Source organism: Hippocampus guttulatus, chromosome 13, assembly GCF_054856545.1.
Source record: "Hippocampus guttulatus isolate MCC_2025c chromosome 13, RoL_Hgut_1.0, whole genome shotgun sequence".
NCBI classification, from domain to species: domain Eukaryota; kingdom Metazoa; phylum Chordata; class Actinopteri; order Syngnathiformes; family Syngnathidae; genus Hippocampus; species Hippocampus guttulatus.
The window spans coordinates 1,365,125-1,381,085 of NC_141273.1; the positions used below are offsets into that span (position 1 = coordinate 1,365,125).

Sequence of the window (15,961 nt, forward strand, 5' to 3'; positions counted from 1 at the left end):
AACAACAACAACATTGAATGTTAGGAACGAAAACAACCGAATCCAGGTGGCGTTGACAGACTAGAATTATTGGAATTCGATCATGGCTGATATTTGGTTGTATTGAGGCCAGTGTGTAAGCATTTATTAGCGTTTAACCTACTTTTAAACCCCCTAGCAACGAGGCGTGGATACCGACTAGTGGAGTCGGGAAGCGCGCGCCAATTGGCGGAAAAAAAGAAGCTGTCGCATCAGATGTGTGCTGCTCAACGGTAATTTTGACCTCCAGAATATCTTTAATGTGCTTTATTGGGGATTTGTCGCATCCTATCGTCTTGTGTTTACCCAAGCAAGTTGCACAGACCACGTCCACCTTATTACGCGGGCGACCAGTGAAGCTAGCCTAGCTTTGCTGCTAGCCTAGCAGCGTTAGTAAGTTAAGACAGTTCGGTGACACGCTTCGTGGGCTCGTCTCTTTTGAAGTAATCAAAATCACATTTCATGACCCAAAGTCATCACTCAAGCGGCATTGTTAACACAGTTTTGTCTTGGACGTTCGAGCCACGCTTGTTCCGCCAGCTAGGTGGCGTTAGCAACCTGTTGCTCCTTGGCCAAGTTGTTAGCGTATCGTGTTAAAAGAGTGATTTTAGTCACTTCATGCCTCACTTTTCTGCACTTGTGAACGACCGCGACGACAACGGTAGGTTGTAGCATGCCCACGAATGACATCGCGTGAACACGTCCTGTGATTCGTATTTTTTTATTTTTACTGAAATAAATTGCGAATCACCGCGGAAGACAACATAACATTCTGGAACGGCCCCAGGGCCTGCCGCATAGAGGCTGAGTTCGGAATCATTCACTAGTTCCCGACTCACAATTGAGGGATTCTGGACAAATTGACAAGGAACACTTTCTGGGCGCACCCTCAATTACGTCATTGCTGTCGCATAAAACCAACGTCAGTTTAGATAGATTTTTTTTTTTAAATTTAGCTTTTCGTGTACATTTCATAATTACCGATTAATCGTTTCTGTTTTATTACTTAGTCTCCATGCCCCATCTAAAAGTATATCCATAATAATATACTTTGCTAGTAAAATATAATGTAATCCAAATAGCTCGAACATTTGGTGTTTTTGTGCTCGCGTCAAAACTATAACATGATTGGCTTTGGTCGGGGAAGTATGTTGGATTGAGTTGGAGTTTCATTTTGACATGAAAAATGCTTTGCTGCCATTTTGTGGTCGTGGAGGTAGCGAAACCTTTTTGGGCGTGTGACATCTTTGTCTTGTGGTCTGTAATGGAATATAAATGTTGTCCTATATGCTTTCGTGTGGGTTGTTTCCCGGCAGGGCGAATGTCTGCCGAGCTGTTTGACAATGAGGACATGAGCGCCTCTTTTGGAACAACAGCAAGCCAAGCGGACAAAGCGGGAAGTTTCCAAAGTGGTTCCCACAACAATGGCAAGCTGAAGACCAGTGTTCCGCATTCGCAGCTCCGTAGGAAATCTTTTTACAGTCTTCACGTATTCTCTTGTAGTTTTTGGGGACTATAGAGATGAGCTGATGTTTTCATGACCTTGCTCAGAATTCCAGGATAGCGCTTTGGCTCCGGCCCTCGCCCTGTTGCCCGCGAACGCTGCCGAAGAAGCCAGTGTGGCAGACGACTCTCTATTCCAAAAAAGCGATGTTGAATTTCTGCCTTTAAGGTAAAAGAAATGTTTTATTTACTTTTTTTAAAAATTCTTTATTGACATGTGACTGCTGAAAGACAAACATTGCCTCTCGCTGACCCTTTTTGTTACAGTGCGTAGATGGAGCTTGACGTATGAGAATGATTAGTCGTCATTGTCACGATTGATGTTTGCGTTGTTGATTTCCCAGCGCAAGTCCCGACTTTTCTGCGGCGCACGAGTCTGATGAGGGCTCCTTGTCTCAGCACCCTCTGGCCCAGGAGACCATGACCTCCGAGGGCGAGGGCGAGAGCGCTCTGGCGCCGGGGGATGTAGACGCGGTCGCTCAGGCTGCCGACGTCAGTCACATCACCTGCGGGTCTCGCAGTACGCAACCCGACGCCGCCAGCGAGCTGTTGTACCGAGAGCTGCTGTCTCAGAGCAACAAGTCCACCCCGCAAACGTCCGAAGGCGGAACGAGCGTCGCGGGATCCGTGTGTGACGCCGCTGAGCAGTCCTACCTGGGTTTCCTGCCGCACTCCCAGTCCGCGTCGGCGGCTCCGACGCGGCCGTCCGAGGCTGCCGTCAAGTCGGGGAGACTCTCCGTCATCCCCTCCAGCGACGAGAATTCCCAACAAGGTGAGCGCACCTCTGGATTTGTCATTTGTCTTCGTTCTGACGTTGTTTAGAATGTTTGGTTGTCATACATTTGTTTTGTTTGAAAATTCTTGGCATTAAGTTCGTTTCAAAAGTTTGTTTTGGGTTGAAATTCTTCATTGAATACCTCAAATAATTCAATTACAAAAAAAAAAAATCTCTTATTCAAAATAAAATCAGATTTTGCCCAATTATTCAATTAACAGAAAATATTTAATGACTGCAGCTCTCGTTATTTGTTTATTTTAGGGCCTGACAGTCTGCATTTTTTGGACAGGTGTCGATTCCGACATTCGGCAGATTCATTTAAAAATATAATGAATAAAATGCGTTCTTATTTTGGTTCGGCAAGGCTTATAAGAATAAAGATATGAATTTGACTGTTTTACAATACTTTGTCAACTTTACAACAGATAGTCGATTCTTTTTTTGGGGGGGGGGTTGTTTGAATCTCATTATCCTTGTCTTATGTCGAATTTTGCTAATGTTAAAAAAAAAACAGCCATTTTTTTTTTGCCAATTGGTTAACCCGTTTTTTTTTTTTTTTGCACCATAGGGTCATGTGCGTCAATTTTACCTCGCATATTCGTGGCTCAGCATTTGCTTATTGATTCATTTATTTCTGAACCAATTCGCCATGATTCACTTATAAAAAAACAAAAACAAAAAAAAAACCCTCCTGACTTTGTTTCAGCGAGTTCTTTTCCTGGTTTTAATCTTCCTTCCAGTTCCCGATGCCGACCCTTCCAGCGACGCGTCGCCGGATTCCGAGGCGACGGCGGATTCCAAGTTGGCCGCATCCTCTTCCGCTGTCAGTTTGGAGGTCGACAACGACGCCCCCTACTGGACCTCCCAGCACACCACGTCGTCCAAGCAGGCGGACCTCAACATCGAGGACAGGATCCCAGTAAGTGAAAACCCAGGAGGGTGAAGCAGCTCCACCAAACGGGGGCGGGGGGGGCTTGTCCGGCTGCGGATGGGCTCAGCAGTCGAAGGGGGCGGGGTGAGCAGTCGCTCATTTGCATAACTGTGCTCTAATTCTCGTTAGCAAAATGGAAACTCTTTGAAACGCTGTTGCCTCATTTAAAGAGGAGTCAAAGAAAAAGAGCAAAAAATGAAGGCCAAGAAAAAAGAAAAGGTCTCCGCTTGAAAGTAAGAAACATCAGAGCACCTCAAAAAGTCGACGACGTGCTCCGTTTTTCTTTTTCCAGTTGTATCTCCAAAACCTCGGCATTGACCAGTCGCCGGCCGACATCTTGACCCCGTTTGCGCCCAGGGGACCCATCAGGGAGCCGGAATTCTCACCCACCGATCTCAGCACTGTCAAGGATTCTGCGGGAGGGACACCCACGAAGAGCATCACGTCATCGGAAGGTCAAGAAGGATGATTTTTTTTTCCCTCTCCTTTAGAGAAGCCATAATGTCCCTCAACGTGTATGGAAAAGGCGGAAGCACGTAGCGCAGGCTCGCCTTTTGCCACCCTTTGTTTTGTTGCTTCCGTCAGGGCGGTGCCGATCGGGCGCAGAGCGCCCCCGCTGGCCAGGAGGTGAAGTGATTCGGAAGATTTGCCAAATGGAGTTGAAATTGAGAAAAGGAAGATTGCAGTGCATTGATATTTTTGGGCACGCCGAGTCGATTCCGTCCAATGAGTTCTCCTTTTTGAATTCCAGCTGGCAGCCCTCCCAAAGCCGAGCCTTCGGACCGCAATACGTTGTCGCCTTTCGGTCATCGAGACCCTCGCCCCGCTGTCCACGATCCCCGCTCGGGTGAGACTTCGGGTCCCCGAGCTCGCTCTTCGCTCTTCGCGGTCCAGCCGACATCTCGTTTGGAGAAACCCGAAGAAGGTCCCGCTGGCCCGGGGGGTGCCAGCTCATCGGCGAAGCTCACCGTTGCGCCGCCCGTCGTCAGGAACCGGGACGCGGATCGGCTTCGCCGGGCCGAGCCGGAAGGCTGCAGCACCGCCCCTCGGTCGCCGCCGGCCGTCGGAGCGCCGCCGACCGCGGACGACCGGGACCCCGCCTCGTTTGCTACCCCGGCGCCCGACGAGGCGTCGTCGCCGCCGCCGGCCGGTCTCGGCCCGCTCGCGGAAGACCCGGAGGATCGGGCCTCCGCGAGCGACGGCAGCGCTCGGAGTTCGCTGACCGTCAGAGTGGCCGAGTTGCTGCGGGACGGATCGCCGGCCGCCGGCGTCTCGGACCGCGAGGACCCCGAACGCAAAAGTGAGACGCTTCCATCCGCCATCGCGACTTGGCCAGAGCGGACTTTGTGCGCGCGGATATTTCAGCCACTAGGGGGCGCTTTGAAAGTAAAATGAACGACAATGCAACGTGTTCGCCTCGCAGAGCGCTTCGTCCTGGAATTGTCGGAGGGCCGTTTTGACTCGCTGGAGTTGGACAAAGAGGATCGGCGGCGCATCGAAGAGATCAAGGCCGCCATGCTCTCCAAAAACTTTGTCACGGTGAGGACGTCGTGCGAGGCGTTGCAAACCGCTGCAATTTGACCATTTGACCTATGCACGCACGCACACGCACACACCTATATGAATATGTTGTTGGGGGAAAAAAAAAACAAAGCTTGGCAATTGACCTTGTTGTCTAAGGTAGTTTAGGTGATCATTTGGCCAATGGCTGACTTCCTGTTCTTAGGATTTTTATTAATATTATATTTTTGGAGTGCGTCCTGTTACCAGAGATTACAAAAGAGATTTACAGATACTTGGGTAAAAATGAATGAATAAATACATAAAGTCTCTAGTGGAGGTCAAAGTACAGATTCAACACATGAGAAAAAATAGCCGCACTAAAATGCCATTAATTTTTTCGAGATAGATATATATAATATCCATTTTGATAACAAAAACAAAATCTTATCTGCACACACACCAGTTTCCCTTTTCTTACTAACATGCAATGTGTTGTAAAAACACATTGCTGTAGCTCTACTAATATCGTGAGATAACTAACGGAAATTCACAAAATGACACCTCACTTTATTTAAAAAAACATTTTTCTTATATATTGTGCGCATGACAAACGTTTTTAATTTCATCCTTCAAATTCACGTGAATGATTCCATGCGACTTTTGTGTCACTCTGATATGCAAATCAGATTCGCCGTCGTCATCTGCGGCGTTGCAGGTAACGTTTGAGAGCGTCCGCGTTTACGGCGTGTCCCCGAACGCATCGTGCCTTCGTTCCTCGTGACATCGTCACCTTGTGGCCCCACCAGAGCGAGAGCAGCACGGACACGGAGAGCACGGCGGCGTCCGGCGTGCCGGCGCCGGCGCCGGCGACGCCGCCCTCCCTTTCGGCCCTGGCGTCAGCGTGGATGCCCCTCCTTCCGGAAGCCGAGCCCGCCCGCCCGGAGGCTGGCCTGCGGGAGAGCGCCGACGTCAAGGCGCACACGTCCATCACGATCGCCGCCCGTAAGCGGCCCGCCGCCCCCCGCCCGCCGCCGCCCGAGTCCCGCCCGCCCGCAGGGTTCGTACGCAAATTCACCTTTCAAGACTCAAAAATGTTTTCCGAAAATAATTCTGTTCACATGAACCGCGTAGGATCGGCGCGGACGGGACGCCGTCCTCGCCGGAAGAGGCGAGCGCCGACGCGATCGAGGCGGAGGCGAGCGCCGGGCCGGAGGAGCCGGACGGCGCCGAGGAGGGGGAAGCGTCCCGCCGGCGTCACGCGGCCGAGGACACCACCATCCCGTTTGGTCACGTGTCGCGCGCCCACCTCGCCCTTTCGCCAAAACCTCCCGAACCCGCCCCCCGCCCCGCCTCCTCCTCCTCTTCGTCGGCGGGGGCCCCCGGCGACAGATTTGTCCCGCTCAGGCGCTCCTCGCCCGCCGTCAGCAGCACGGATGAGGGCGTCGGCCTCTCCGGCCCCCCGCCCAAGCGGGACGAGCGCAGACAGCCGACATCTGCTCGACCTGCGCCTGCTCCTCCTCCTCCTCCTCATTATCTTCATCATCTGTCCGTCGCAGGCAACGCCATGAGGAGCTACACGCCAGAAACGCCAGGTCAGGATCGGCATTGTCATCCCTTTTTTCATTATTTGCATGAAAAGATCTTTTTTTTTTTTTTATATTGATTGATTAGATTGGTCTGAATAGAAAAGCAACATGAGTATGAAGCACACATGACAATTGTCAAAATGTTTGCGGAACTCCTTTTCAGTTTTGAAACGTCTCTTTTTTTAACACACATGAAAAGTCGAGCTATTGAGACCCGGAAAAAAAAAAAAAAACGTTTCATTTTGTTGACCAAGTGCGGGACGAGTGCGTCCCTCGCGCGGCGGCGGCCGGCCTGCGTCCTTACAAGCCTCGCGGCGCCGACGAACTCTTCTTCATGCCTCACGTGGAAGCCGACGCGTCCTCCTCGTGCACCACCATGGAGAGCTCGCACACGGGTAAGCTGACGCTCGCTCGCTCGCCGAACAAAGCCTCGAAACGTTTTCTCAGCGCGATCGGCTTGCCGGCCTTTTCCCTTTGCTTCAATGAAATCAACTAACCTGTAACTCAAAAAAAAAAAGGAATAGGAATTCTTTTATTATTAAACTAAGCTGTTTGACATATTGTAAAAATGATCATTATTATTATTAATTTGTCGTGAGTCATTGGTCAGTTGATTTATTATTAAAAATAAATTGTGACCCGAGTACATTTTTCCTACTACCGTTGATGGCATATTTCATGCTGATGCATTTAGCTCACAAAATAATCGCTAAATGTCTTCATTTGGAATAAAATAAGATTTGAACGTATTAAATAATGCTCATCATCTAAAACGAAATGAATTGTAAAACCACGCTGCCCCAAAATGAATTATTATCATTTGAAAACAATCAAATGGAAATTTTGCCCTCATGCCTTTGGCTTTATTTGTTCATCTCATGACCCGTTTTGCTCATCGATATCTTCTCAATCGTGAAATGCCTTTTAAAAAAAAAAACTCCGTAGCTCGTTACAGTTTCATTGGAAACCGAAAAGAGTGAACCCACCTGGGGGGGCGGGGGGGGGGCTTGCGTTTGCGTTTGGCAGCTGCCGCTTTGTAACAGGCGCCGCTTCATTATTGATGCGCCGCACAAAGGGCGCGAGACGTAAAAAGCGCCAGCCGTGCCGCCCTCAGGTTTGGACGACGCGGTGCCGCCGCTGTTCAGCGCCGAGGTTCTGGGCCGGCGGGATCCGGGCCTGGACCGCGGCGTCGCCATCAAGCACGCCGAGGGCGTCTACAGCAAGAGGCGCGCGCACGCGCCGCCGCCGCTGCTGCTCCCAGGTCAGCTGGCCAGGCCACACGCGCATCGTCATCATCGCCCCCCCCCCCCCAGCAAATAATAAAAACGCGCGTGTTTATGTGCGCGTTTGCGGCTCTGCGGCCTCAGATCGCCGCTTTCCTCATGCGAGTCGGCACGAAGCCCCCACAACGGAGCGCTTGGGAGCAGCGGGCGCGGCGCCGCAGGACAGGAACCGTTTGCCCCCGGGGCTCGCGAGCAGGGAGGCGTGGCTCCTGGAGCAGCTGCAGCGCCTGTCTGATCTCATCCTCACCACCGGGGGCGCCGACGTGCCGCCCTCGCGCGCGCTCTACGGCGAGACGGAGCCGCCGAAGGTGCAAACGCTTCTTTTCAGGAAACGAATCGCATTCTTCAATGTCCTTTTTTTTTCTCTAAAATATCAGAGTTTGTTTTCTGAAGGAAGACATCTTCGATTTTGGGGGAGAAGATTCGAGTTTTGATTTTAGACATCATGAAAGCAGCGTTGATTTTATTGGAGCGGGATAATAATTGAACGAGCAGTCAATTTTCCTTTCAGAAAAAAGCTCATTTGACAAAAATTTTACCCGTCTTGGTCGGCAGGCGTGGCCGCGGCAGGCGCGCGCCCCCTGCGGCCTTTGCCCGGCCGACAGAGACGAGTCCAGCACCACCACGTCCACGCTGGACACGGACCGCCTCGTCCGGGTCTTCGGCGCCCACCGCATCCAAAGCGCCAAGACCCCCAAAAGCCTTCAAAAGATCTCCAAGTCTTCGGCCCGCCTCCACAAACTCTACGACCACGTGGCCAAGCAACGGGAGCAGTGGGAGGGGCGGGGCTTCAACGCCGCGCTCTCCGAAACCACGGCCACCGAGGCGTCCAACGTACGTTTGCCGTGTGTCGCTTTCTTCTGAGAAAAAGTCACATGATCTTGAAACTGCATTTTCTATTTTTTTCTCTCACCCCCCCCCCCCCCCCACATAAATAAGTTTGCAGCTGCTACTCTTCTCATATGCTTGTTGATTTTTCTAGTGTGCCACTAATACCCGGTGTTGTTTCCTTTGGCAGGTGACTGGCGAGTCGTCGTCGACGGGCTCCTTCGCCAAGACGCCTCAGCACACCCCCTCCAAGAAGCTCCTTAGCAGAGGCGTCCAAGCAGGCGAGCAAAAAAAAAAAAAAACTAACAAAAGAGAATTGAACCCTCAATCATGCTATGCAAACACATAACAGTACATTTGACAATAAAGTTTTATCCAATCCAAAATGTATTCGCAGGAAAAAAAACATACTGACTTCCTTTTTTTTTTTTTTTTTTCCTCCAAGGTGACGTTGACATTGTGTGCAACGCGACGCGCCTTTGCACACGAGACGTGGGAACCATGTTCCCGCCCCCGGGACGAGCACGAAGGAGCGCGCCCAAAGGTCACGTGACCTCCCTCAAGCACAAGAAGACCCGAACGCCGCCCAGGTTGCCCAAAGGTACGCGCGCACGTTTCGGTGATTCGGCATTTTCGACAAATCGAGCCCAGAATCTTGAGATCAAAGGAAAAAAAAGTAGATGTCGGCAATTTTTGAATGATGTCACATTTTTGGGAGGAATTTAGATTTTCAGCAAAAAACTCCAATCTTACAAAAGTAAAGTTGTACTTCAAAAAAAATTTGAATGCATTTTTGCATGCAGTAAAAGTCAAAATATGAAAAACTATTTCTTCCTTTTTTTTGGGGGGGTGAAATGATAACCTTATCTTAATAAAATTGCATAAATAAAACAATATACTGTATATCAGTATTCTTTTAAAACAGGAATTCCATTTTCTTCAGACTTTTTTTTAAGGATTGAAATCTGATTAGCATAAAGTTGTGGGGGGGGATTTCCGATAAATTTTTTGTAAGAAAGGAAATTAAAAAAAAATCATTTTTTTGATGAGAAATTATCATTTTGTTGGAGAATATAAATTTTTGAAGTGTCTTTATTTAAAAAAAAAAAAAATGAAAAAGTTGCAATTTATTCCACGAGCCTTTCTTTCTAAATTGCGACGGCATCGTCACTGTGCGGCATTTCAGCGGTGTGGTGGTTCATCCCGCTGGATGACTCGTCCAAGGAGAACCGTCCCGAGGAGCAAGACGACGAGCCCGGCGAGGTGGAGGCGGCGCAACCCGATCCCAGTACCGTTTGGTACGACGCCGCGGCCAAAACGGCAAGAGAACCTCTCAGGCCGCGACAACAATTTGACGACGACGATGACGTCGCCCATCCCGGATCCTCCGCAAGCTGCCACCAAATCACGTCTCTGCAGGTTCAACTTCAAGTTCACTTGTTCGGAAGCACCAAAACAAACAAACATTTCCCTCGGAAATTGAAAATTCCTTTTGTAAAGTGAAACACACAAAAGGCAGAAGCTTTGGTCTGTCTGAAATGTTGAATGTTGCAAAATGCTGAAATGCGCACGCACCGTCTGCAACACTGTTGTTGTGTTTGTGGCGCCCCCTACAGGAAGCTCTCGCCACGCGACGACCCGACTTCATCTCGCACTCGCGTCAACGCGTTCAAATCTTGAGTGGGCAAAAGATGAACGCGGCGCTGCCAGGTCACCGCATCAGTTTTTCAACACGCCTGCTTGCATGTTTTTTCAGCTATTTTCATTTCTGTGCTTACAAAAGCACGTTTGGATAAAAAAAATCTGAAAAGAGTTACAAACTTGTTTTGCTTCAAGTTGTAAAACTCAAGAATTTTGGTGGCGGTCTGCCCCAATGAGTGTAATGGTGGCGTTTTTGTGCGCTTGCAGGCAGCGGCGTGCCAAGGAGGGCGGTGCCCAGGAAGGAAATGAAGCAGCGTACCAAACAGTGAGAAAATCTGCCCCCCTCCATCCATTCGTTTTGGTGTTTCCTTCTTGCCTGCCAAAAGTGTTTTGTGGTTCAGGCTGTACGAAGGACTTCCGGAGGTTCTCCGCAAGTTGGAGATGGAGCGAAGGGACACGCAACTGCGATTAAACAGACTCAACCTGCAGATCTTCAACAAGGTGGATAAATACGATAAAATCACTCACCAATGTCCAAATTTCTCACAAAAAAAAAAAACAAAACTTTTTTTCTATGCACAAATGATGTTAAATACAAGCTTTTTTTTTTTTTTTTAAATTGAAAGAAATACGTTCTTGAAAAAGTTTTTAGTGCCAAGATTAAGACTTGGTAAAAAAAACATCGCCCCCATGACGTTTCTGTGCCAACTTTGTCTTTGCAGAAAATCACCAAACGTCGCCTGGAGAACCGCAAGGCTGTCCAGTATGAAAACCTCTGGTGATTTTGGCCAATGGATTTTTAAAAACATAACTTGTGACACTGTCATTCCCCCCCAAAAAGAATTTGTAGCATTTATAATAAAATAATTCACTTTGAAGAAAGGCTGAGGGTTGACAAGCCACACTTTATTGATCAGCGTCTCGCACACGACACATACAGAAAACCGCAACATGAAAAGCATCACATTTAAAACAACAAAATAATTTTAGAGCAGCCACACAGGGTGGCCAGAGCTGAGATTAGAACTGCAAACTTGCTTACCGTGCTGCCTTTCAATTCAACGAATTCCGTTTTTTCTTACAAAGTGCAAAATGCATGAGGACGTCCGCTCGGATACCTTTCTGTGATTCCTCCAGTATTTCTGTTGCAACCTGTCGACGACACTCAGAGCTCGGTGGCCGGTGGCTGAGCTTTGAGTGTCATCAATTTTTTTTTCCAAGATGGCGCCCGAGTAGGCAGCCTTCGGCAAGTGCTCTTCAAGAGCCTTGCTTTTTTGGTGTTTTTGTCTTTTGTTTTGTCACATGTTGTTTGTTGTTTCAACGTGCGGACCTGATATGGACTGTTTTCAGCGTTTCTTTTGGCCATGTTAACTGTTTTGTTCAGCGCTTTGTTACATCTGCCGCTGTTGTGAAAGCGCTATATAAATCAGCATGTACTGTATGTATACGACTGTCTGTGTCCAATGTGTTGTGTTGTGTTATTTTGACTTTAAAACTTTCCAGCAGCTCCTATATTTTGTTGTTCTACTTCTTCCTTTCATACCTTTGGTGCTGTGACTTGTGAATTTTTTTATTGAGAGACTGATAAAGGTTTTCTTATCTTATCTTATGTATTGTATTGTATCAGTAACACCGGAAGACTCACAGAAAGGCTGTTAGAACAGTAAACTTGATGTATTGTTGCTTTGATGTGCAAACTTGGCTTCAACATAAAAAACAAAAAATCCACATTTGTAGTGTGGTCTAACAAACACGCACAAGTAGCCAAGTGCAGCACGTGCCACGAAGCCGTCGGGTCTGTTCCGGGCCAGGATGAGAAAGCCGAAGAGGAGGCTCAGTTGCGCAGGAGGAGGCCATGGACATGGCGGAGTTGACTTTGCGTCAGGAGCACGCGGTGGACCTGCTCCTGACCCCGAGAACACGGGACCATCACACGGCCCACCAGCACGCAGGAGGCCCCGTTCTCCTCCTTGGCCTGAAACCCACACGGCAACATTCGGTGCACTTGGATTCTTGTTTTTCAATGCATTTCAAAACTAAAACTGCTTTTTCGAGATTTTACAGACTATGTATGTGACCTATTTGAGCCATTTTGATGGTCATTTAAGTTTTTGTAAGCATGTTGGAGATGGAAAAAAAAACAAAACAACGAAGATGACAAATTGCGTGGACTTGGTGTGTGCTGACCTTGACAAAGGAGGCGGCGGGGAAGGTGGCGAAATCGGATGGCACCCGGGCGCCCGGCTGCTGCTTGACCACGTGTTCGGCCACCTCGCCCTGGCACCAAAGCGCAGCATGAGAGAGTGTTTTGAGACCAAAAAAAACGACCATGTATAGTAAGGCGTTTTTAGCCGAGAAAAACGACCATGTATATATAGTAAGGCGTTTTTTACCGAAAAAAACGACCATGTATAGTAAGGCGTTTTTAGCCGAAAAAAACGACCGTGTATAGTAAGGCGTTTTCAGCCCCAAAAAAACGACCATGTATAGTATGCCGTTTTTAGCCCAAAAAAACGACCATGTATAGTAAGGCGTTTTTAGCCGAAAAAAACGACCGTGTATAGTAAGGCGTTTTTAGCCAAAAAACGACCATGTATATAGTAAGGCGTTTTTAGCCAAAAAACGACCATGTATATAGTAAGGCGTTTTTAGCCGAAAAAAACGACCATGTATATATAGCATGCCGTTTTTAGCCCAAAAAAAAACGACCATGTATAGCAAGGCGTTTTTAGCCAAAAAACGACCATGTATATAGTAAGGCGTTTTTAGCCGAAAAAAACGACCATGTATAGTAAGGCGTTTTTAGCCGAAAAAAACGACCATGTATATATAGCATGCCGTTTTTAGCCGAAAAAAACCCGACCATGTATAGTAAGGCGTTTTTAGCCGAAAAAAAAACGACCATGTATATATAGTAAGGCGTTTTTAGCCGAAAAAAACCGACCATGTATATAGTAAGGCGTTTTTAGCCGAAAAAAACGACCGTGTATAGTAAGGCGTTTTCAGCCGAAAAAAAAACGACCATGTATAGTAAGGCGTTTTTAGCCGAAAAAAACGACCGTGTATAGTAAGGCATTTTTAGCCCAAAAAAACGACCATGTATAGTAAGGCGTTTTTAGCCGAAAAAAACGACATAGTATAGATGCCATTTTTTGCCGAAAAAAAACGACCATGTATAGCAAGGCGTTTTTAGCCAAAAAACGACCATGTATATGTAAGGCGTTTTTAGCCGAAAAAAACGACCATGTATAGTAAGGCGTTTTTAGCCGAAAAAAACGACCATGTATATATAGCATGCCGTTTTTAGCCGAAAAAAAAACGACCATGTATAGTAAGGCGTTTTTAGCCGAAAAAAACCGACCATGTATAGTAAGGTGTTTTTAGCCGAAAAAACCGACCATGTATAGTAAGGCGTTTTTTACCGAAAAAAACGACCATGTATAGTAAGGCGTTTTTAGCCGAAAAAAACGACCATGTATAGTAAGGCGTTTTTAGCCGAAAAAAACGACATAGTATAGTAAGGCGTTTTTAGCCGAAAAAAACGACCATGTATATATAGCATGCCGTTTTTAGCCGAAAAAAAACCGACCATGTATAGTAAGGCGTTTTTAGCCGAAAAAAACCGACCATGTATAGTAAGGTGTTTTTAGCCGAAAAAACCGACCATGTATAGTAAGCCGTTTTTTACCGAAAAAAACGACCATGTATAGTAAGGCGTTTTTAGCCGAAAAAAACGACCATGTATAGTAAGGCGTTTTTAGGCCGAAAAAAAAGACAGGATAGTAAGGCGTTTTTAGCCCGAAAAAAACGATAGTATAGTAAGGCGTTTTTAGCCTGAAAAAAACGACATCATATAGTAAGGTATTTTTAGCTCGAAAAAAACGACATAGTATAGTAAGGCGTTTTTAGGCCGAAAAAAACGACATAGTATAGTAAGGCGTTTTTAGGCCGAAAAAAAAACGACATAGTATATTATAGTAAGAAGTTTTTAGGCCGAAAAAAAACGACATAGTATAGTAAGGTGTTTTTAGGCCGAAAAAATGACATAGTATAGTAAGGCGTTTTTAGGCCGAAAAAAACGACATAGTATAGTAAGGCGTTTTTAGGCCGAAAAAATGACATAGTATAGTAAGGCGTTTTTAGCCCGAAAAAAACGACATAGTATAGTCAGGCGTTACTAGGCCGAAAAAAACGACAGTATAGTAAGGCGTTTTTAGGCCCAAAAAAACGGCATAGTATAGTAAGGTGTTTTTAGGCCGAAAAAACGACATAGTATAGTAAGGCGTTTTTGGCCCGATAAAAACGACATAGTATAGTCAGGCGTTTTTAGCCCGAAAAAAACGACATAGTATATATAGTAAGGCGTTTTTAGGCCGAAAAAACGACATAGTATAGTAAGGCGTTTTTAGCCCGATAAAAACGACATAGTATAGTCAGGCGTTTTTAGCCCGAAAAAAATGACATAGTATAGTAAGGCGTTTTTAGGCCGAAAAAAAACGACATAGTATAGTCAGGCGTTTTTATCCCGAAAAAAATGACATAGTATAGTAAGGCGTTTTTAGGCCGAAAAAAACCCGACATAGTATAGTAAGGCGTTTTTAGGCCAAGAAAAACGACATAGTATAGTAAGGCGTTTTTAGCCCGAAAAAAACGACAGTATAGTAAGGTGTTTTTAGGCCGAAAAAACGACATAGTATAGTAAGGCGATTTTAGCCCGAAAAAAACCACATAGTATAGTAAGGCGTTTTTAGGCCGAAAAAATGACACCTTACTATACTATGCCGTTTTTTTTGGGCCTAAAAACGCCTTACTATACATGGTCGTTTTTTTTCGTCTAAAAACGCCTTACTATACTGTATATGGTTGTTGTTTTTTCATCTAAAACGCCTTACTATACATGGTCGTTTTTTTTGGGCTAAAAACTTTGTGTCCACTGTTAAATAAAGAAAAGTGCATTTTTCCAGTGTACAGTATGTGGAGTATGAGGTTCACAAAATATGACAATAAACATATTTTTATAACAATCGTTTTTGAGACTTTTTTTTTTAATGTGGGTCAAATATGGCTCATGAAAGCTTAGTTGAGGTTGAATTCAGGCTGATATCAGGAACCTGTTCTGGCCCAGCGTCGGGCCGGAGTAGGGCCAGATATGGTTTTACAATGCGGCTCAGATCTTGGCCGAATGCGGCCCACATCATGGATGCCAGACGTGGGCCACTGCAGGACCGTCATTCATTGAGGTATGTGGGCCGAGTGTACTGCCGTGTCTGCCCCAGAGCTGGGCCAGACCAATTTTGCTGACTGGGTATGTTGTTGTTTGTGGTTTTATCATATGCAATCGAATAAGTAGACCATTTCAGAATTCGAAATTTGGGACTCTCTCGATGCATAATGGGACTCATACTTTCCCTGGCAGCGAGTCCCTGACTCGCTGCCGGTAAACTGTAAAATTATCACTGCAGAGATTACCGCTTTTTCTGCACTCAGTGATTGACTTCTATGCAAAGTCATTCCTCAACTTGTCTTCCGTGCCATGTCACGCCTGTTGAGTGTTGATTTATTTCATATTAAGAAACTACTGCACTAAAACATTCATTCATAAATGTATATCATATGCTTTTATTTTTGTTTTTCTCAGTATAAATAACACATACCCTGACTGTTCTACTCTTTGAATAAAAACACTTCATTCAAGCGTTAGGGAGTGCAAGGGGTTATGATGGAGGGGTGTTGCAAATCATGAAGACCTGCCAAGTGGTATGATAGCATTGTTTTATACATGTCCTTGGCTCGGCCTCGGCTTCAAAATCAGTCCTTGATCCTTGGCCTTGGCCTCGGAGGCAAGTCCTTGGTCCTTTGCCTTGGCTTCGGAAAATTTCTCAAGTCCTTG

The 15,961-nt window shown here is 46.6% G+C and overlaps 2 protein-coding genes across 11 annotated transcripts in view; one reads left to right on the forward strand and one right to left on the reverse strand.

Moving 5' to 3' along the window:
• On the forward strand, positions 1-12,236 carry alms1 (ALMS1 centrosome and basal body associated protein). Of its 3 annotated transcripts, XM_086126472.1 has the most exons (22): positions 7-46; positions 158-251; positions 1,335-1,481; positions 1,570-1,690; positions 1,866-2,293; positions 3,040-3,218; positions 3,523-3,685; positions 3,982-4,530; positions 4,654-4,769; positions 5,540-5,790; positions 5,865-6,325; positions 6,574-6,714; positions 7,434-7,580; positions 7,687-7,910; positions 8,158-8,436; positions 8,621-8,711; positions 8,876-9,031; positions 9,617-9,849; positions 10,047-10,140; positions 10,339-10,396; positions 10,473-10,572; positions 10,794-12,236. In XM_086126472.1, exons 3-22 carry the CDS (start codon positions 1,340-1,342, stop codon positions 10,851-10,853), a joined length of 3,993 nt encoding a protein of 1,330 aa, XP_085982598.1. In that variant the 5' UTR covers positions 7-46; positions 158-251; positions 1,335-1,339; the 3' UTR covers positions 10,854-12,236. The 3 variants fall into 3 exon arrangements, with proteins under 3 accessions (XP_085982597.1, XP_085982599.1, XP_085982598.1); XM_086126471.1 differs by having other exon boundaries at positions 1-251; XM_086126473.1 differs by lacking the exons at positions 8,876-9,031; positions 9,617-9,849; positions 10,047-10,140; ... (1 more) ...; positions 10,473-10,572; positions 10,794-12,236 and having other exon boundaries at positions 1-251; positions 8,542-8,691.
• LOC147195682 (dynactin subunit 1-like) overlaps positions 10,957-15,961 on the reverse strand; it is a 26,615-nt gene continuing 21,610 nt past the window's right edge. For all 8 annotated transcript variants that reach the window (XM_086126481.1, XM_086126482.1, XM_086126480.1 and 5 more), the window contains 2 exons: positions 12,259-12,348; positions 10,957-12,046 (listed from right to left, as the gene is read on the reverse strand). In XM_086126481.1, the coding sequence (XP_085982607.1) occupies positions 11,906-12,046; positions 12,259-12,348 (231 nt within the window). In that variant the 3' untranslated portion in view covers positions 10,957-11,905. The remainder of the gene's footprint in view (positions 12,047-12,258; positions 12,349-15,961) is intronic.

Coding starts and splice junctions, on each gene's coding strand:
- alms1 (XM_086126471.1), top strand. CDS start 1,340: ATGTCTGCCGAGCTGTTTGACAATGAGGACATGAGCGCCTCTTTTGGA. Junction 6,326..6,573: donor CTACACGCCAGAAACGCCAG/GTCAGGATCGGC, acceptor TTGTTGACCAAG/TGCGGGACGAGTGCGTCCCT. Junction 9,850..10,046: donor ACCAAATCACGTCTCTGCAG/GTTCAACTTCAA, acceptor CGCCCCCTACAG/GAAGCTCTCGCCACGCGACG.